The sequence below is a fragment of the Rissa tridactyla genome, chromosome 1, assembly GCF_028500815.1.
Source record: "Rissa tridactyla isolate bRisTri1 chromosome 1, bRisTri1.patW.cur.20221130, whole genome shotgun sequence".
In the NCBI taxonomy this organism is placed as follows: Eukaryota; Metazoa; Chordata; class Aves; order Charadriiformes; family Laridae; genus Rissa; species Rissa tridactyla.
In genome coordinates, this window is record NC_071466.1 from 202,733,737 (window position 1) to 202,756,656 (window position 22,920).

The window sequence follows — 22,920 nt, forward strand, 5'->3', positions numbered from 1 at the left end:
CTAGTCTTATTAAAGCTGTGGTGCCAGGGGATGATGACAGAGAGGAGCAGTTAAAATTGGGCCAGCGATGAGGAGGTTTCCAGGCAGCTTGCTCTTGCCACGGAGAACTGCTTCCAACAGCTTCACAGCACATTGACGAGGGGTCAGTTTTCTTCCCTGAAGAGCTCTGGACCTGCATGGTGAGGAGGTCTCAGCCATGCATTTGAGGCTTTCCCTGACAGAGGATACCTTAGAAGATTTCTTCCCTTCCCTTGGCTGTGTCTCTGCAGAAGGGGTGGATCTACCCATTGTTATTCTGAGTCCCTAAAATACACCACAGAGTAATTTGAAAGGATTCATAATGCAACAAATGTAGAATTACAGATGTAAAGCAGCAACGTGAACTGAAAGTCACATTTAAGCTGGCATAAGCTGCACTGGTTTTAGCGCTGCAGACATCCATGGTGAACGGCCTGTACTTGCCCATAGTTAAACTACTTTCACCACCAGCTGGGTGAGGGTGGGAAGGGCAGGGGATCTGAACTGCTCACAAATATTTGGTCATCTCCCTGCTGTGGGCAGGCACCCAGATGAAGCAAAACCAGAACCGCAAGTCAAATACAAGCATTGCTGCTCCTCTTTGCTTGTTGTTCTGCTTTGTGCTTATTCTGGGAAGAGTGCTGCTCCGGGCTGCTGCAGGAACATGAGTGTCAAGTGCAGTGAACCATTTACATTAATGGGGATATTGCAAAATCTCAACTCTAAAAGTTATGTAACTTCATGAAATAACGATATATTACATCTCCATCTAAAATCCCAAAGGGCTTTACTTCTTGCATACTTAGCTCCCTTCACCTGCTCCAGACTGCTGCTATCTCTGGGACAGAAGACAGCAACTCCACCTGGGCTCAGAAAAGTTGAGATCAGGTTGTGCATGAGGCTGTGTAATTTAGGTGAAGCTGCAGGTAAGGGCAAGGAGGACAGAGTTACCTGTCATATAATTTGTCTGAGGTTTAGTACTTTGCTCTTGTGAAGTATGATCCTGTAATGACTAGCAGCTCTGAGATTTAACCTACAGCACAACTGGGAAGGCAATGCTCAAAAGCACCGCGCCAGGACACTTATTGCCATGCTGTTTATTGAGTCACCAGCACCGCTTCCTGGTACAACTGGATTTTCATTGTGGCCTCCAATTTAAACACACCACTACTACCAAGCACGCCTCTCCCCGCCTAGTTTGTAAAAATTAAGGAAAAGCTGAGCCTGCAGTGGAATAGCAAACCCCATCAATTACTGACTAACTAGCAGAGAGGAAGAACGGTTTATGGTTATGGGTCTGTCCCTGGAGGTGGGAGAGCACATTCTGCTTCCCCCATCCCACTCATGTCCCTGAGGGGACGCTTCATCTTAACTGGCATGACATGTCTCGTTTGGGGCTCTAACTCTTGACAACACAAAGAGGCACCTCCGTGGTTGGTTTATCCTATTTATTTTAGGGCGGGGACTGATTGTCTCCTGGAGTGTCTTCTCCCTCAATGGGGGACAGAGACCAGACAACTAACTTAGATAACTAACTTCTAAGGTGCTAAAGTTAGATGAGATCTCATCTAACTTATACTCTCATAATCTCATGCTAAACCAGATTTCTCTATCCGTAACTTGAAGACAATAACCTCCTTACATACCACGGGTGCCACAAAGCCGAACACACTAAAACCTGTTACTGTAATCGAGGTTACATATGTACAATAGCTAGACATTAAATAATAAGAATTATGGATAACTGGATACAGCAACAGTGAAATTTTGGCTTTGCCAGTAAGCTCCTTGTTAAAATACTGTTTTCACTAAATTTTTAGAAGTTCAAAAAAAAAAAACCAGTCTTTTTATCCTGAAGTAATACTCGAGTTTAACTGGACTTAATTGATTTCTGATGGAGTTTTTCCTTTCAGTCAGAGTGTCTGGGTTCCAGTCTCAAAGAAAGCACTCTTATGGATTCCAAAAGCAACTCCTCTGCCATGTGGAGGTCATGTCTTTGATGGTAATAGCTCTGCAATTGTTTTCTTTCTTTCTCTGCTCTCTGAAAAAAAGATTCTTACACTGTTTCTGAGAGACAGGATTTAAGATCAGTAATCTTTTTTTAAAGGTTTGGTATCAAACCTCTAGAAAGCTAAGAAAACTTACTGATTCTTGCCTGGTTTTCTAGAATTTCAAAGCATTTATTGGAAGAGACACTTTCAGTTCTCATAAACTGATCTTTTTTCAGTCAGTTTGATGGTTTTATTGCACCACCAATTTCTGTTTGCTGCACTTTGTGCTTCACTTTGCAGAGTTGTAACTTCCTTCTGGTGTAACCAGCCATCATCCCTAACGCTTACAGTTTCCCCCTTGCGGTGCAGGCTTTAAAGAAAGATGATACCAAGATGTGCTGCAGCCTGAAGCCTGTGGTATGGACAATTCCCCAGTGCCCTATTGACACATGGCATTGTATACAATGTTGGCTAAATAGTAGAGAAATCATATGGGGAGGAAGGGCAAGTGTTGCTGATGAGATGGTCTCTTTATTGCTGTTAGCTTTGGGGAGGGAGAAGGGGGGCAGGCCCTACAAAACATATTGGAGTACATACCAGTCACTTGCCTTTCCAAAAAGAGGACTTACCTGTAGCAGCTGTTAGGCTTAAAGAGGGAAGTATAATGAAAAGGGATGTTAGATTAAAACTGCACACTGTACCCAGGCAGTACTATCATCTATTAACTCATTGATGTCTTGAAGAGCAGAGGGCTTCACTCTTTTGTGTAGCAAGTTAAGCAAGATTACTTGCTTAGATGTCAAGAAATTTCTGTTCCAAAATCAGAACAAGCCATATCCACTTGAAATGTTTACAAATACTTCCCAAATGTATTCAAAGTTTCCATCTTCCATGCAAAGTAAACTGGCATGGAAGTGCTGGCAGAACTGATAACCTGTTCGGACACCCATACTATTTTAAAGAATTATAGCAACTGATCAATACGCACTTTGAGACTCTATAAAGCAACCTGAATGGTCAGAATCTTAATTATAAGCACCCTGGAATATGAAAGGGATCAAAAATACATCTTAATTAAGTGGCTGGCATCAGCAGTTAAAGGACATGGTTTAGAAGTGGTTTTTGTCAGGGTAGGTTAATGGTTGGGCTTGATGATCTTAAAGGTCCCTTCCAACCTCAGCAATTCTATGATTCTATGATATTAGTCCAACGTAAGTGCCCAAGGAAATGCTTCTAGGTACAGTCTAAAGCTCACCTCACCTTCCTTGGCACAGCTTATGATTAACACTTCCTCCATGGAAGTCTAAAAACATGTGGCAGTGATTCTGGAACCCATATGCATGCCCCCGACTGGGCAATCAGGACCTGACTTGCCATTTGCTGTCCAAGTGTGTTTGCCCTTATTACAGCACTATTATTCTCACAAATATGCAAAGTTATGTGGGAAAAGCTTTATCTTCTAGAAAATTATGTGTAATGCAACTATAAACTCTTGACTGACCCATCTTTTAAGTTTCTGTGTCTGGCTGACAAGATGCCTCTCTAATGTACCTAAACAGGAGAGAGAAAGGGGAACATGACACCTGGGATTCACCATTTCAGACAAATTGCAGCTTCAATTTTCAGAAGATATTGGGATGGTTTCCGAGTGCAATCCAGAGTGCTTATTTTAACATCTAAAATAAAATGTATTCCAAATTTAGGCACCTCTATTCAATAAGATGATACCAGAGCCTAAGCTCCAGTCACCGAGGTATCTCCCTAGGAAACTTGGAAGATCTTAAGGAGTCGGTGCTTGCACGGAAGATCTCCAGGCTAGAAAGCTAAGGGCACAGCTCATGTCTACAGGTGTGCCCAAATGCTGTCTAATTCCCCAGAAGATCCAGTACAGCACAGAATATGAAAGCAAGAGTTTGAAGTCCAGCACAAAACACTACAGCTACTAGAGATGCAAGATGAGGAGGTGTATGACAGGCTAACGGTTAGGAAATCTCTTCCAAGAACTGGGTTCAGACTAAGTTCTTCTCAGCTTGCAGGGCATCAGATTCTCATTTTTCTAGGCTAGAGTCCAGACTAAAGAGGAGTCAAAGGGAGGGCACCTTCTAATCTTCCCACTGAAGCAAGGAAACTACTGCTAAGAGGCAGGAATCACGTGTCTGAAGACAGAGTTATTGGAAAGAGCCCAATTATATACTATCCCAGTCAGTGTTCTCAACTGGAAGGAGAGAGACTTGTACCCATCCTTGTGGCATATATTATTTATGTTATTCCTTTTTTTCCTAATGCTCTCTAATATAAAATGCAGTAAGTATCTTAATCCTTCGGTAGCATTTTAAAAACATGTTAAAGGGGGTTCTAATCTTATTTAGGTGCCTGCTTTCAGGAGAGGGCTTAATAAAGATAAAGGGGGTTAACATTTAGCTCTCAGTTTTGCTCCTAAACTTCAGTAAGAGGGCGGAGTTCCGACACATATTTATATTTAGACATTCCTACGGATTAACTCTAGGTGGCTCCCTTTACCTACCATACAAGTTTTTTGGATAATTTTCCAAAAGCCCTAAATCTTTGCCCAACTATCTAGGGAATCCACCTATATTTAGAAATTTCCATCACCTTGCTGGTGCCAAGATTCTAATTTTTAGGTGCTGTAATACCTCAGCTGGAATCATCTCAGAACTCCAGCTCTTGCCATGCTCCTCTTTTAGGTCAATTGTTAAAACTCCACAGTTTTCAACAGCAGCAAAGCTTGATCAACAGTGATGTTCAAGAAATGCCAACCTCCACTAAGTAAAGCAATCTTGATTCCCAACAGTTCTTTGATGACATTAATAAAATAAACAGCAAAAACCTAATGATGGCACCATCACTACAGCTTTGAGAAAATAATATGTCTTGAATGAATGTGAATGAATTCCTTTCAAATAAAATAATATTTAGCAAAATGATAAAAAAGCAACAGGCTCAGTTTATTGCATTGTATGTAGTTCAAGGGATTTTAGGACCAGCTAAAGTTTCAGCAGCCCTTCTAAAGATATAAATAATCGATCTCTCTTTAAAATACCCTACACTGAACTCTCGTCTCCACTCATACAGAAGTAGCCGTGAACATCCTCTAAATATTTCAGATAGATCAGTTACCAGAGTGGAATGTAACCAGCTTATAGCCATTAACATAGTTAACAGGAAATGAAATGCCCAGTATGAAAGACTGAATTCCCAATGCATATAATTAGGACCTGATATCAAAGGCTGAAAAAAAATCACACTAATCACACTAAGCTTTCTTTGCAAAGAAGCTATGCACGTCTCTGCATATATGCAGAAAATAATCTGGAAAAAAAATAACCACAAAGTTGAAAGAAGCCTTTAATTTAAAGTGCTATTAATGCTCAGGTATCACCTCATCTCATGATTTACTTATTCACCTTAACCAAGATCACTTACAATATAACTAGAACTGGTCAGATGGCATAAAAGTTTAAGGTGAACAATTCACAAAATTATCCAGTTCAGTCTATTTGTATCTAGTGATAGGCAGAGACAACAGAAAGAACACAAGAATACATGTATAATTAAAAACAAAACCCAATTTCTCCAAAATAAGAGCAGCTAATGCAACCTGAAATAATTGTATCTCCTGCAATGAATCAAACCAGCCAGAGAAATCAAGGAAAAATACTCTTCTTTTCTTAACATCTAATTTTTGCAGGCCCAGTCTTTTCATACCTCTGGCAGTCCTGACAATAAAAGGATTATTTGGATGGATGATAACGAAGATCAATTAATTGAAGAAAAAACAATGAGCTGTTCTGGACAATAGTCTAGTCTGCCAGTCCCACCAGGCATACCACAGCCTAAGAGGTGTTTCTGATTTTTATCACAGAAACGTAACACAGTCAGCAAGGCAGTTTCCCTCTTTTAGGAAGATCCCAAATTATCCATGTTTTTGCAGATGAGAAATGACACCTTACTTCACAGAGAAGAGGAAGTGTAGACAACGAAGCCTCTAGAGCAGAGGCTGCTTTTCCTCTAGGCTTCTAAAACGCTTACTTGTCCATGGCAGCACTACGATATGAATATGCAAATAATACTGGAGCAATAGTGTGTCACCAGTAAGACGCCCTGCCAACATGTGGGAAGTCACACTGCATTGAGTCCACTCTCTAATCCTCTGTGAAACACTTTGCGTTACACAAGACAGGACATGAGAGCGCAGAATAGAGAGATGCACCATGAATATAGATACATGGGACATTATCACAGCCATTTTATAAGTGTTATAGGTACCTGAAGTGGCCACAAGGGAGCTGTAGTAATCTCTAGCAGAAACTGAAATTGATAGGGTGTAATTAATGCCAAATGCTAGGCAGACAAACAAGTCTGGAAAAGCCTTTCCTCTTGGGAAAAACATGCTCCCATCTAAGCTAGACTAGTGCACACATCCTGAACTGCAGAAAGAAACCCACCTGCTACATGCTCCCGTGAGACCATGGGATAATTAATGACTCAAAACCAAAGAACTGAAAATCCAGTGTTCTGGGGCCTACTCAGCATTATTTCCAGAAGAGACTTATCTCACCTAAAAGTTACCTATCCAAGTCACAGTTAGTCACCCCAGGCTCTCTTTGTAGTCAGTGGAGTCCTCTAGTGAACTGGTACCTCCAGTAGGTCTCCTGTGTCCTAGATGTTTGTCCCAAGACACGGGATGAACAGCAGCAGTGGTCTGAACTGGAAGACCATTGCGCATTGAGGAGTTAGTGATCCACATAACAGTTGACACAGGGCTTTGCTGCACCGTGTTAGGCTGTGCTGCCCACATAAATTGGCCTTCAGACCTGTGCTGTGCTGCACTTATCACTTGGCTGCAGGATAAACTTTGCTGGCTAATCATAACGGAGGAGCCTGCAGGCAGCTCCCACTTGGCATCGGCAATTATGCCACCTGTGTGTCCTTGTCTTTATCCTGAAGTGAAGCAGCATGTTCTTATGCTAACATCCTTTTGCGTGACAGTAGAAATGATAAATGGAATTGTTTACTTCTAAGAAAATCCTGTCAGAGTGCTAAAGACCATAATGTCAATGAACCTTAGCACAGATGGGATCAGTGCAGCATGCCCTGCTGATGTCCATCTGATGTTGCGCAAGGCTGGTTTCCTAGCATCTGATGGGATGTAAGTGCCACAAGCACCAGAGAATCTCTCCTGTGAGGAAAGGCTGAGAGAGCTGGGACTGTTCGGCTTGGAGAAGCGAAGGCCCAGGGCGATCTCATCAATGTACATAAATACCTGAAGGGAGGGTGCAAAGACAGTGGAGCCAGGCTCTTCTCAGTGGTACCCAGTGACAGGATCAGAGCCAATGGGCACAGACTGAAACACAGGAGATGCCATCTGAGCCTCAAGAAACAATTTTTCACTGGGAGGGTGATCAAGCACTGGAACAAGTTGCCCAGAGAGGTTGTGGAGTCTCCGTCCTTGGAGATATTCAAAAGCCCTCTGGACATGGTCCAGGGCAAACAGCTCTAGGTGGCCCTGCTTGAGCACAGGGGTTGGACTAGATGACCTCCAGAGGTCCCTTCCAACCTCAACCATTCTGTGAGTTTGTGACTATCTATGCTATCAGCTCATTCCTTATCTCTAATAACAGGAATTTTAATTAATGCATTACAGAGTTCAAGTACCTTTCTTAGTGAGATCAACAACGAACACCTTCATTGGTGCAGTGCAACAGTGAGCGGTCCTCCGGAGGCAGACAGTTCACTCACAAAGCTCACACAAGGATGTCTAACTTTTAGCTGCATAAATGAATATAGAAAAATTCTACCTTTGGTGCATGAGTTGACAGTGGGGATGAATACTTGTATACAAAAATAGCTAAAAGTCTTCTCTCTGGAAGGTGGGTAGTTACTAGTGAATACTGCATTGTCTCCAAGAAATGCAGAAGAGAATCACCACGCTGAATATAACTTACATTTACCTTGGAAACCACAGTAAGCTGGAGGAGGGACAGAAGGTCCCATTTACTGTGGAGCTGGGACACAATTCTGGAGCCCAGGATACAGGGGCTGGCAAAAGGCAGAGCCAGAGTGCATGGGAAGGTCTACCACCCTCACCTCAAGAGGGAGGTGTTGGCTATGTCTACTATGTGGATATTTAAAAGCATAGGGCACTGTAATGAGAGCTGCTGATTGAAAACTGTAGTAAGAAGGAGGAGAAAAGACTTCTTCCCAGGGAAGATGATACAGTTGTTATTAGAGCTTTCAGTTATCCTCCCCTCACAAAAGCCAGCATCCTTTCAGTCTTTTCATATCAAGCTTTTTATGCCAGGCAGGTTTTGTAGTTTATTTTTCCCAGTGCTTCCCAGTGTTACGTAGTCAAGTTGCTTCTCATCATTTGATACGCATAAGGCATTTGAAGCATGCTTTTTGACATTCCTAGGTAAAATATTATTGAAATAGTAAACATTTGCCCTTCTGCTCATCTGCCAAAGATCCTTTGTTGCACAGTCGCAATACAGGGCATTAAGCTGGAGGTAACTGCTCAAGCTGGACATAGTAATTGGACTTCTCTGCAGAAACTAGGTCATGTCCATGCAACCACCAGATTACTCCCTAACATGCAAGTTTGTCCATACCACTGCTAAGTTACACAGCGATCTCAGTTAACCTGTAGGTGAATCTGTTCCCCTGGCACTGCTGTCAAAACTAAAATTTAAAGGCAAACGAGCTCTTTGAGTAAAATGAACCTAGCACAGGTTAAATAGATCATTGGTTGCTTTTCTGGATGGATCCTATAAATACCAGCCACGTCTCAGTTCTTATAATCTGTTTAGTAAAATATTTGTCAAGTTTAATCTGACAATGTACTTAAAATTTCAAAGCCTAGTTTTCCCAGCATTTTAATGAAGTTCCAGAAAGAGCCTGGCACAAACATGGATGCCTGGAAAGGTGGTACAGGCAACACATACTTATCAGTGCTGAATGAGGACTTTTGATATTAAAAATCCTGTCAAAAGAAGCAAGTGGAGGGCAGAAGCGTTGCAAGCTCATGCTGGCAAGAACATGGTGTCCAAAATACACTCTGAAACACAGAGCAACTGATTGCCAGAGATCTTAGTAGAAATATTCCTGCAACTGGGAATACTCACAGACAAAAACTTAGCTCTTCTGTAACATTGAGGAAAACATCTCAAAAGAATGAAAATGGAGGAAATTCTCCATATTAGTAACACCCACTTTTATGCAGGAGCCAAAACAAGATTTCTGTGCGTAGTACTGAAGCAATACTCAAAATAGGATGGATGCTGCTTTGATTACGAGAATGGATTTCACCTTTTAGTTGCATACGTATCATGGTATTTAATCAGCTGTGCAGCTGACAGCACTTTAACATTATACCTCTGTGTATCTGTGACTTGGTAGGAATGCAATGAGTTACTGAATGGACCTTAATCTTCTGAATGTTGAAGTTCTTTTATGGATCACAAATAAAAGGGGCTTGGCTTGCACTGAGTTAAGTGACCGCATTGTGCTTTAAGTGAGCCATCTCCATGAGTCTGGAGAATAAAATCTCTGCATTCACCTATACAGAAGGCAGTACTAATAGAAGGTGCTTCAACCGAAAAGTCCACCAGCAGGTAAGAGACAATACTGAAATGTCAGTATCAAATCAAGCCTGGGTTGCCCTGGAGATTCAGAATTGTCAACAAGGGTTTTCATTTGTATCCTGCGTGGTACTGGCTTCTGTGCTTCAGAAAAATGCCCACTAGGAAATGCATTAGTCTCCGTATGTAGTAAAAGTTGAGTATGTATCAACTCAACTCAATTCCTCACCCACATTTAGTCCTCTTGGTACCTCCCATGGCCACAGCTTGCTGCAGACAGGCCCCCAGTCTGAAGGGACTGAGGGACCAAAACCTTAGAGCATGCTGAAGTCCTTCACAAGCATCAGTTCAGCTGCAGCCTTTAAGACCAGTGTTGGATTTATGTAAATACATTTCAAATCTAAACTAAACCTCAATGCAGCAAGATGACTAAAGCCTTCAGTCTGGGATTTCTGCAACTCTTTGCCTAATAACAGAAAAGACTTGTAAGCTGTGCTTTAATTAGCTGACTCATGTGTCTGGCCGGTAAGGAAGGCACCTTGCATGGCTTGAGAGGGAGTAGCAGCTAATCCATAAAGCCATTTTCCACCTCTGACTATCAGCGTAGGTAAATCTTGTTCACAATGTGCTACCAAAAGGTACTGTTATTACTTGTGATCAGTCAGCACATAGACCTAATTAAAAACCTTCAAACTTTACAGCTGTGAGTGAGCCTTCAGTGGAAACAGAGAGGTCTCCCAGCGATCCTGGCAGGCAGAGCTTCAGCTAACTTACAAGGCAGCAAGACAAGAACTTCTCTGTTCTAGGTGAGACAAGACAGGACTTCAGTCAGGAAGGAGAAGTGCAAGCATTTCTATACAAGCCCCAGTAAGATGGAATGGGAAAAGCTGTGCCCTGGCTGAGGGGATAGCCTAACAGTGCCCTCAGATGCAAGGCCACACTTTTTAATGAACAGTAGAATACTCAATTAACCTGTCTTGAATTGACTCATAGAATCATAGAATTCATGTCAAAAAAGAAAAAAGAAGACACAAAGCAGCAGCCAGTTTGTTAATGCAAACCTACATCAAAATAGTACACACAACTGTAGTATGCTATGTTTCATGTCAATGCTATCTACCACAGACCTTTTTTCTCATTTCTCAGATAAACGCTGAATTTTGGAAATAAACGTATTTAAAAGGAGTACCATGAACTTGATAGCAGTAAGTATGACAAACAGATGCAGTATGCAAGGGAGTAGATATCTATATAGCATGACATGAATGGATGGCTGGAGGAACAAATCAATGTGGTGGTGTACTATCAGCAAAATGCTGAAGGGCAATGACAAACGCTAGTGTGGTGTCGGCATGTGCAGTCAGAGTACAGCTGACCCGACTAAAGGGATCATAGTTAAAGACAGAGCAGTGTGAGCCGACAAGAAACTAGGATGTGCAAAATACAACACAGCACAGAGACATCTGAGCCAATCTAAGTGAGATGAAGCAACAGAACTCGCATAGGCATATTTGCACAGCACTTCACTTGGGCTACTTCTCTAACAGACCACGTGCTAACGAGAAAGTAGTCTAATAGAGAAGAGCCGTATATATGGACACTACATAAGCACATACTTTCTTATGTAATATAGGGTATCTGACAGTGAACACAACAATTTTGCAACATTAAATTGTTTAGGTAATCAAGAATTGTCATTTTAATGACAGTGGCCACTACTACCTACCTCAAACGCTTAAGATAACATTTGAATAACACCATAATCTCCAAAGTGTCATGTGCTTATAACATAAAAATTACTTTCATTTTATCACTTTATTATTTATACCATTTAGAACTTGCTTGGTTTCATCCCCATGATGAATAACCTTGGACTACTTGAGGCAAATCAAATCAGACATTTGGATTACTTATTAGAGCTAAGGAGAGGAAATATATCTTCAGAGCTGATAGAGTTTTGTTTAGTAGCCAAGGATATTTTTAGAATACAGAAGGAAAAACACCAGACAGAAAACGACTTGTAAAGGAAACCCAGATAAAATACCAGAAATAGAGCAGACACATGCAAAAACAAACAGCTTAGAAGGGCCAGATAAACCTTTCAACTGTTATGTTCCATACTGTCCTAGTATTAACGAGAAGTCAGCAAGACATAGGTATATAAATCTTAAATGATGAAGAACAAACAAAAGTTGACACTAGTGCATCTTTGGTTGCCTCCATCTTAGCATCTGACAAGCCCGGTGTTGAAGGAAAAAAAGAGATCTACTTGAATGAGCAACAGAAAGAGAGAGAGAATACAGAACTGGACCATCACTGTGACCACTGAGAAAGTGTTAGGGTTGGCCTTATACTAGAATGGCACACAGAATTACAGAAAAACTATGCATGCTACGCCCCTCTCACAAAAATAACCAAATCGCAGTAGAAGCAAACTGGAGAGGAAGAACAGTAACAATGGACCAGGAGAAAGAAGTACAGTGGATTAAAAATTACTCCAAACTCTGCGAATGTGAATCAGTCCTCAAAAAAGACAGAGAAAATGCTGATGGACGTTTTAGATATGTGCTGTGCTAGGAAGACTTGAGAGTCGTGATAGATGGTTATGGAACCAACAGAGACTGCATGAGACATTCCTCCACACAAATACGACAATAAGACACAGCTGGCAGAAAATGACTAATATTTTTTATCAATAGCCCAGTGGTGATCACAGCTTTACTGCAGCTTTACAGTGCGGAGACATTGAGGAATATTCCTGTGGTGTTGTCAACGTAACCTGCAAGTATGAAGGTGTGCAATTCTACTGGCCTTTATATCAAATGAGGGAGAACTAAGGAAATAAGTGCCAACACGTGCAGAATCTGTGTTTCCTTACAACTGAAAAAGCTGAGACTTTTAGCTGGAGGGCAAGAAGAGCTGGAGTAAATGTTAGGATGAATTGTATGCTAGAGCTCACCAATTCCACAGAGATGGAGTCCCCTCCCATGTTTAAGACCAACAGAGTAGGAACAGGGCACAGTCCAGAGAAATCAGGCTATCTTCAGATACACTGCTGATATGCTATGAAAGTATTGACTGCTTCTTTAATTCCCTAAGTGCTACATATACATCTTGTGGTCATATCTTTAGCACTGGTACTCATGCTACCCACTACATATTCTTGTTAATTATTTAGTATTTAAAATGATGTTTCTGAATTCTGATTTGAAACATGGTTCCTTATAAAGTAGAGCACCCACAAGCATTTATTTTTCCATTCATGATACCTTTTTGACCAGTTAATTAAAAGAAGAATGCAAAGAAGTGGTTAACACAAATGAATTTTACTTTGCAAAAGGGATAGAGAAGTAGAAGGGGTAAGAGCACACACGCTGCCAGTTACTGAGGCTCCAATGACAAGTGACAACTTGTTGAGCACTGATCCATCCTTGAAAACAAGCTGCTTTCTGTTCTGAAAACAAGCACCAATATGATGCTGGACTGCTTAAATCCTCTTAAAGCCTCCCTCTCTTCTGCCCACCCTCCTCTTTTACAGGCCTGTCACAGACTGTGGCAGAGCCACACTCACAGAAATCCCCGGGCTTCTCCCTCCCTGCCCCTCAAAAGAGCAGTTTGTCCCACCAGCATCCACCACAACTGTGACTGATTAAGGACAAATTCTGCATGGCCTGGCCCTATATAAGGGGAGAAAAAAATATCTCACAATGATTCACAGAGGTAAAATATAAAAAAGGCAGTATAATGATGCTAAGCAATCTAAAAAGATAAAAAGATAGGGAATCTTTAAAGTCTACATACTGCTAAGTAAAGCTAACTACAAAGTGTTTGCAGTGCTGATGAAATTTGGAGTATACAATGAGATAATTCACTTTTTAATAAATCATACTTTTGTGTGTAGCTTTTGAACTCAGCAAAGACACATGATTTCCCACGCAGATCTGGAATACGATGCTGGAACGTTACAAACAGAGATGAAAAAATAATCTTTTCAGTGAGGTTCTATTTACGGTGGAGTATTTTGTTACTTAGTAGTCAATGTATTCTCCACCATTCATGGTGTGCAGATGAGGTTCCTATATTTGACACAGAGGGCTCATGCAGAATTAAATTCAGCCACAGGGATGCAGGAGTAAGCTCCTACCAGGCTCAGTGGTAACTATGTCCACTCCTGGAGAACCATCTCCCATGTTCTTAGACCAGACACATAATATATACACTTAAACACAATGATGTCATTCTAATTCACTGCTCTGACAGACATCCACCATTCATCCACAATTCAAGAGCCTTCTACTATACCACAGGTTTTACCCACCCACCAAATGAAAGACTGAGGCAGGTTTAATCCAGGTGATACTGTCCTACCACCTCCCAAATCCTCTTAGTTCAGAACATAAATTTTCCCTAAAGTTATGCTGAAATCTATACATGATCAAATGTAGGCAGGGCACTATCTTTTCCAGTCTGCAATTTTAGAATTATGTCTAATAAAAATAAACAAACAGAAGGTAATCCTGACCAAGCAGCAATTTACACGCAGGACCTTCCAAAACAAGCTGCTTTAATTTCGGGACTTCAGAACAATTTACAAACCACTACAGAAATTCTAAATGTATTCTAGATCCAATGACAGACAAAAAACCCGAACTGAATGTGTAATTTATTTAGGACATAAATAAACGAACTGTTAAAACACTCAGAATTGGAATACAGGCAGAAAAAAAATGCCTGGACCACATAAGGCAATCCAGACAAAAGCCCTAAAAATCCAGCAGATTGGTTGCAAGTCTGGTCCAGAAATTTACAAACTTCCATTTAAAACTGAATGTCCTTCAAGTCATTCTTAGTCTCTCAGATATTCATCTAAGACTCAGTAAGCCAAAGAATACATTGGGCAAAAAAGCAACTCAGGATCCTCAAGGACATCCTAACAAATAAGTCTGATTGATTGCTGTCCTACACCAACCCCTTCGGCCACATTCACCCACAAATCCCTACAAGACTTAGTTTCACAGTCCCTTTCCAAATACAAGAGGCCACAATTCTGAGGCTACAGAACCCATACTGACACAGCTGAACTGTCCCCCAAAGTCAACTTCAAAATCTTCAGACACAATGAAGGTGTAGCACTTCTGCAGAAGAGCTTTCTGTCACTCACTGTTGCCCCATTTACCCAGACACCGCTCTGTCCTTGGGAAGGGAATACCCCTGTTGTGCCTAATAAACCCTCCAGGAGGGCAGAGCTCACACAGAGCCACAGAGCCGAGCCACGGCAATGTCACTTAGGTGTTCTGAAGACATCACAGCAGCACCCTTTCTCCTGGGGGATGCTACTAGGATGGACTGCATATGAGTGATACCTTCAGGGTACACTGCAAAGATGATATGCCAATCCCTACATGGCTTTGGTCACCGAGGGCTGCAAAGACGCTGGTTGAGTATTAGTTTCTGACCAAAAGTTCTGAAATGTTCCAAAGAAGAGGTCTGATGGACAAGCTCCCCCAGCTCTGAAAACTTAGGGGAAACAGCTAACAAAGATTCATGTTTACAGAAATGAAAACCCAGCAGATGTCATTCAATCCCCTCAACCAGCACCTTGGCAAATCTGCCTGAATGCAATGTAAATCTGTTTGCCTTCACAGAATAAAGGGGACGTAAGTAAAGGGGAAGGGCTGTAGGCAAGCCAGCCTCTGATACTGATTTGAGAAGGGGCTGGGATCACACAGAGGACAGAAGTGGCTGAAACTCAAGATTTTCTGCAAGAAAAAAATTCAGAATAGCTTTTGTTCTGCCTAAGAATAAAAATGGTTTTAAGAATGTCCCGCACAATGTGAATACTGAAATATCATTTGGAAAAACATTGAACAAAGCATTTTGCTCCAAATTCTTGAATTAAACCCTCAAGTGGTTCAGAAAAATGACAGTGGCTAGCAATAAATTGTACGTATATTTGAAAAATTATAGATAAATGTTCCTTATTACCTGCACCCGCAGCAAGGAAAATCTACTCATCAGTTAATATTTTCCATTCCGCTTAATAGCTTCTACTTTTTAAACAAGACTACAAACTGTACCATGAATACTACTTTTGCCCATGGGAAGAAATGAACTACAGAAAACAATCGAAGATTCTCAGTGTTTGATTTTGCTTTTGCGAAACAACCTAGTTAGAAGTCTCTAAGGAGATATTCTAGAATCTATTGCATTAAATTATGTTCTGAGAGTCCAACAGCAAGGCAGAATACAAATGAAGCACAGAAGAGTCATGTTTCCCTTAGTGAAATAAGCACATATTATAAAAAAGGAAATTTGCAGTTAATATTGGATTAGATTCTGGTTTTGTAGTGTACAAGTTGAAGTTTTGAAAATTATTTTGAGCAATTTAACATTTAGGAACCAAAACACTCTTACTTGTTTTGATCTTTGGTTTTAAAGTGAAATTAGAATTAAGATCTATTAGGTCTACTTCAAATTTCTTTCCGATTCTAGCCTGTTCCCATCATCCGAGTCCTTTGGGACTTTAGCCATCGGGGGAGCATAGGCTCCGTCACAAGTGCATGTGAGCCCTTTCCAATGACTGAAGATTTGCATCACCAACAAGAAGGAATCTTCTTTTTTAGCACTCTCCACACAGCTGAGGTTGTGCTTACCACCTTTTAACTTGGCTGCACATATCACAGATTGAAAATGAGAGGAGCAGGGTGAAAACTCATGTAACCAGAAAAAAAGTATCACCTTGAGCAAAAAACATACCTTTGTGGTATATAAAACATGTGCTGCGGAGGGGGTTTGTAGAGAACTCCTTCATACACGGGCCACAAACCACTTAAAATTCTGAAGAGTGAACTCTTTCCACAGCCGTTGGGTCCAGTGATTAAAAGATTCATCCCCTCCTGGACCTACAATAGCAATGAAAATGCAAAGATGTTACTACGCAGTATATATGGCAGAAGACAGTCTAAGACCCCTACAGGCAGTTAGGTGAGCATTTATACCAAATTATCAAGCCGTTTCATTAATTACCTGCACATATTTATGCAACTGTTCTGGAAACAATGGCATGGATACATTAAGTGGACTGAAATAATGAAAATAATTTCTATGTCTGACTATTTCTATGAACTACACTGAATATATCATAATGTCAACATAGCACAGTCAGAATCAATTATTCTCATGCAGATTAGGTCCAAAGGTGGTAACAGCATAGGGAGAAGTGCTATGCCCACCAGTGATATCAATTTAAGCTATGTGAGCCTGATCAAATTATTTGGAAAATTTACTTCACATTGGCCTTTCCTGCTTAATTACCAGCGTTATTTTGGCTGTGATGCACTTGTTTTTATTCATTTGAATATTACCGTGTGTATATATGAGTGTATATTTATGCATAATCACAATGTCATTGTTTGCACTTTACATAAGTACATTAACTATTTTTTATTTTGGTTTTGTCTCTTGAGCCAAATGGATAAATATAACTGTCTCCTTGACCATAAAGTTGTAATTTTACAAATGTGAAATTCCTACACTGAAGCCGTTGCAAGTTTTGCCACAGCTAGGTCCCTGTCCTCCTAGTTGCTAATTCCTATACCAACAGAGGTGGCAAGAAGAACATTCTGCTTTAGCTAAATTAAAGGACCTGCTGGAATGATTCATGTTAGTGTTCTGATAACTTCAACTATTTTTTAAAATAATAACATCTGCACTGGAACATGAGATCAGGATATATATGGCAGTAATTCAATAATGGTCTTCCACTAAAATTGTGAGCAGGTACCGAGTGGTATCTGGTAAAAACAATACAAGTTCTTACTGAGTAAAGACTCCATGGCTGGACTTGTGAACTATGCTGTCAACTATTAGTACTGCTCTTTGTGGTGGTCAAGCGAAGCTACAGACTCAGTTTTTTCACTGTTGCTGTGAACTCAGACTTTTAAAGGAGCCTATGTGAGCAAAGCATCCCAATTTCAATGCAATTACATAAAGATGGATGCGGACTCCCATATACACCTTTGAAAATCTCAGGTCGGTTTTTCACCTGGCAACAGCACCAGAAATCCTCTCTTCTCTTTCTTTGAGCAGGATAAACTACAGATGTCTGCCTCTATTGAGCTACTATGCCTACCTTTCTGGACTTCCCCTTTTATCCATATGTTCCTCCAAGTACTTAACATAAGGTACATGAATTCTGTGCTGTTTATGTTAATGTGATGGCAACAATCAGAAGATTCTTGCATATCATCTTACTTGGAAGTTTAGTCTGGAAACCACCACATCGCCGTTCGGAGTAATAATAGGAACATTTTCACAAATAATTCCATGATCAACATCAATAACTTTCCCTAGAAACAAACAAAGAAAGAAAGATAATAATTAGAGTTTGTGAAACCTTCCATTATGCAATGATATGTGACAGTGTCTGTGTACAGTTGAGAAATATAAATTGACGAGTTTCAAATAACTCTTTTATGTGCTGCAGGTTCCCCTAGTGGAAAATCTGGATAATAAATCTTACTTAGTCAGAAAGACACTGTCAGCAGTAGCCAAGAGTGTGCAATGAATCCCAAATCTGATCATAAATATAATGCCCAATATGCATCATAAATATATAACACACTATAAAGATATGTTTATTCACATCCTACCTGTATTTACTTTATTTAATTTTAAATAGGTTCTAAATACCAACCAGTAAAAAAGTTCAAGGACCGCCTTAGCCACAGGCAGACCAGTTTACCTTCTCTTGAGGACTTCATTAGAAAATGGAATCTCCTTTCACAACCAGCTCTGAAACTCTGAGCCCACTTTAGTCTCCTCCAGCAACGACAGCAAAGCAGAAAACATTTAATGGCTTGCTTCCATCTCTTTTTGAAGCCATAGACACTGTAAGTGTGTCTTGTAAGTATTTGTGGAAACCCATATAATGTATTTCACTTCAGGAGCTACACTTACTATTTGGATTTCTGGCAAATTTAAATATACAATCTCAACTGGACATTTGGATGCTCTGTGACATAAGGACTTAGAAATAAATTCTTCTGAAAACAGTGAAAAAATGAAAACAACCCTAACTTCTCAGTTGCCTGTTAATGGGCTTCTCTAACACAACCCTAACAGCTGGGCTTCTGGACAAACATCAGAAATTTTCTTTACAGAGAAGATGCAAGGGAAAGCGACTTCTCTGTGTATTAGAAGGGCTTATTTCATAATTTACACTAATCTGAACATAGAAATGTCACCACAGAAAATCATCCTTCATGATCTTCAGCAAATTCTGCAAAATTCATTCATGTTTTTGATGCACTTGGATACACCGGACAAATTCTAGTTAAAATAGTAAGCTAAGCAAGTATTAAGTAAACTTAATTCTCATTTCCTAACTTTGCAGTGTTTGATTGCAACTTTAGGGTGCTTTAAAAACCTTTTTATGTGTAACCAGAAAGATAATTTGACAGTATTTGTACAAGATGTATAAAAATATATTTCAACTTTAAAATTCTGAATTATTAGATACACTGCATAGATAACAATATTACTATCTGTTAAAAATTTTCAAATATTCTTCATATTTTCACAATTTTCTTATTGACAACAGTAAATGCAAGGCACAGCACAGGCATCCCATAGTTACTTAAACTTATATTTGATGACTTAAAAGGAAATAAGTAGTATGTGTTGAAAATGCCTTTGGGGAAGCTAAATATTAAGATATTTCTTTTCTAACAATGCAGACACATATACATATGTGAGCACGTGTACTTTTATCCACATACAAATCCACTCCACAGGGATTTTTGAAGTATCAAGACCAAAAGAAAGACGGAAAAACAGTATTACAATGGGACTTGTCATAAAAAGTGTGGAGCCTGTGGCCTAGATTCATCTGGCCTAAATTCTCCTTAAGTCCTCGTGCACAATGCTTGGTATTGGCTAGCTGCCTCTGAGACCCTACAACCGCTCAGGAGCGAACCCCAGTCACCGCGACTTAGGAGGAATTCAGGCTGGATGAAATGTGTGACTGTAGTGGAATCAAATCTTGGGAAAAGGCTGCAGAGAAGAAAGGAGCGAGATACAAGCATACTAGACCAAAAGGGAACACGAGCAGCGTGCTTGCATACCTGAACTGTATTTGGTTTTGGTTTTAAAACAGAGTTATCTACAAAGGGCCCCCAAATTACTTTGTTGCTCCAGGAACTACAAACCTGTTCTCTTGTACATGGCAAAATGTAACAATTATAAAATGCCATTTCTTTTAACATCGGCCAAATATTACCAAGATCTACAAGATTAAGACATCGTCTATTTCCACAGCTATCCACCACACCGCATCAGACTTCGTTATGAAGAACCTTGTCAGAGGACTTTTAAGAAATCCATGCCAAAGGGCAACACTGCTGAAATTGCTGAAAGAAGTTATTTCATAAAGAGCACTGTGGTGCCTTCAACTCTACTGAGGTTCAAGTTTTTAAAGGGAGGGAATGAGGCTTTTCAACACCACAGAGGGGAGAAGCAGAAGTGGTCTATTGGGAAAATTGGGAAAAGCCCATTGCAAAAGATGCCTTTAAGTACCTCAGAGAGAGGCTGGACACCAGAGGAAGAGAGAGGTGTCACATAATGGAGCGCGGTAAGAAATGGATGTACACAGAAAATGTTTTGGGAAGGGTGGAGACAGAAAGATAGTGGCACCAGCAAGACACAGGATAGGACAGGAGGGATAAGGTATATATTGATCAGACCATCTGGGAGGTGAGGGGAAAGGTAAAGTTGCCAGCCCATTTTCAGTTGAAAATTCCCACTAAATTATGAACAAATGAGCACAGCCTGATTTTTAGTCACTGAAAACAAAGTGGTATTTTCATCAAAAACTACAGAACCAATCTGTCTTTCCCTCCTACCCCAAACAAAATAACGTAGTGTTTGAAGATGAAAAAGTTACAGTCTCAGTTTTCTGAAAAAAATTAAGTGCCAGAGGAAAGCAGTCACTGTCCATATAAGAATAATACCATCGCCACCAATAATAGTTTAGTTGAAACGCCTTTTTCATTGAAAGTTTTCACAGAAAACATTTGAGCCATTTTGTGTATTAGAAAAGCGCTGCATAAGCACAGAGTTACAAAATAGCAGAAGGTTAAAACGGAAGGCAACATGGTCTCCGGGGTATCAAGGCTGAGAGGCTGATTTGTTGTAGAAACAAAACCTCTGTTCACCACCTGTCCCACTGCACCAGTCCCACACACAGGGAAATACATACAAATATGTATTAATTACCTTTGATTTCTAAAGGCCCATCGTTGTGTAATTCTGCTTTATCTTCATTCTTGCTGTTGTTTTCAGACCCTTGAATAACAGCAGTTCTTTTGTAGATGCCTCTCTTCACCTCGTCAAAGACTGAAAACATGTTGTAGACCCGGGCGGTGTAGCCTGCTAGCTCAGTAACCTGAGAAACAACAAATGCCTCATTTCAGTTATACTTCACATATTCTATAAATGAAAAGTTTGGCCAAAGATTCACGAAAAAACATTCCCAGTTATTCTGAGACAGTGCTTCTCAATTATTACTCCGGAAAGATCAATGATGCGTCTTTCAACGCCTATCAATTTTCATTCCTTGAGATTTTGTGCTAACGCTTATGCCACCCACAGCTCCTACCAGCCAGCAGACAGAACTGGTTGGAGGGGGACAGCTTTCAGCCAATGTAAGCTACGATAGCTCCAATAAATGAGGAGGTTGCAGGGACCGTGCTTTCCGTGGATCAGTAGCCTTCAACCAGCAGAGAATAGCTATTAGCATATCTGAAAATAGAGAGCCTATCATACAAGAGCAAAACAAAATCTCTGCATTTGCCAGCAAAATAAAGGTCCACAGAAGTGAGAAAAACTGGCATCTGTAATTATTTATGTTTACTTCCCTGTATTCCCGAAAACCTCCTGTGGGAAAGGTGTGCTTTTCTGCGTCAAACAGGCAGCACCAGGGCATCCTAATCTAAAATAAGCTACAAAAAAGAAATGACTCTTCTGTCAACTGCATGCTAGAGTAAGAGAGCTAAATCTGAGACCTTGGATTAGAACCAAGCATTTTTTAAGATAGTGAGGTCTCTTAAAAGGCTTTCTCCTCTTTTTTTTGGTCCTTTTGTCACAATTTCCGCCAGGTGGAGACAGAAACCACAGATCTCTGGACTTGATAACTTCCTATTCGTGGGCAGCAACATCACCAAGAGCTCCCAAAGAACTGCCTTCATCTGCTGGCAGCAAAGAATAAAACAGACATCTTATTATAAATGTACTATTAGCAGGTTTTCAAAGGATGAATTTTTATACTAATTGCAGAGAGCAAGACAAGAATAGCAAGAAAATGAGTCTGAGATTATAAAATCATTAGCTTACTGTGGCTAAATACATACACCCCATGACTGAGTTCACCTGCTATGGCGTACATAATTTCAATACAAAATCCTCTATAAATTTCACTATTTGTGCCAGATTCAGAAGCGAGTGCTAGTTCTGGCCACACAGCCATCGCTCCACTGGAGGTTGACAAGTATACAACATCCCAAAAACCTCAATTTAAAAAGAGTAAACACTCGATGTTTCAACTCCATCAGCTGTACATTCTTTTGCACTACTGGTAATTGCATTAACAGCTGTGAAAAGTATTGGTCTAGCAGCACTTGAGGCAGTAGGTAACACATGGGACCTGTAACGTCATTCTCCACACCGGAGTCTTTCTAGCAATTTCAGCGGGAGCTCGTGCCAGGACTGAGTGCTCCGTACAGCGTCGTCAGTGGCATCTGACAGAGAGAATCCTGCACGTGATGAACGGAACTCGTATCAACTGTGCCCCAGAAGAAACATAACTTGTAGTAAGTTTTTAAACCATGACCCTACAAACTTGCTTTGTCAAAACATGAAATGCTACCATCTAAACTATTGACCTGCAAAGAAAAGTTGAGCCCACCTCATCTGCACTCTGAATTACATTGACTGGAAGGAGGATGCCTTGGTGGATCAGGTGGGCAAGAACTGGAACTTCACTACCACTTGAAGTGAATTGTCCCTTGGAAACTGCCTGAATCACGAAATGGGAATGACACTGTGGTTAAAGTACCACAGTGTCTCTTGAAGAGAAGTATGAATGTAAAATTAAGATGGAAATTTATAGAACTGGTCTTTGATCTCATGCTGTCTGGATTAAAATCTTACCATGTCATAAACAAAGTGAGCTTGTTCAGTTGTTCCTACTACTTTGTGAGTATTTTTGTTTCCAAAAGATAAAGCCACAATGTTTATAAGTCCCCATGTACATTATA

General features: G+C 40.4%; 1 protein-coding gene across 2 annotated transcripts in view; it reads right to left on the minus strand.

Annotated features, from left to right (window-relative positions):
• Positions 1-22,920, minus strand: part of ABCD2 (ATP binding cassette subfamily D member 2) — a 47,348-nt gene that overhangs the window by 16,379 nt on the left and 8,049 nt on the right. For both annotated transcript variants that reach the window (XM_054207163.1, XM_054207154.1), the window contains exons 4-6: positions 20,882-21,050; positions 17,861-17,955; positions 16,364-16,509 (exon numbers count right to left, since the gene is read on the minus strand). In XM_054207163.1, coding sequence (XP_054063138.1) covers positions 16,364-16,509; positions 17,861-17,955; positions 20,882-21,050 — 410 coding nt within the window. The remainder of the gene's footprint in view (positions 1-16,363; positions 16,510-17,860; positions 17,956-20,881; positions 21,051-22,920) is intronic.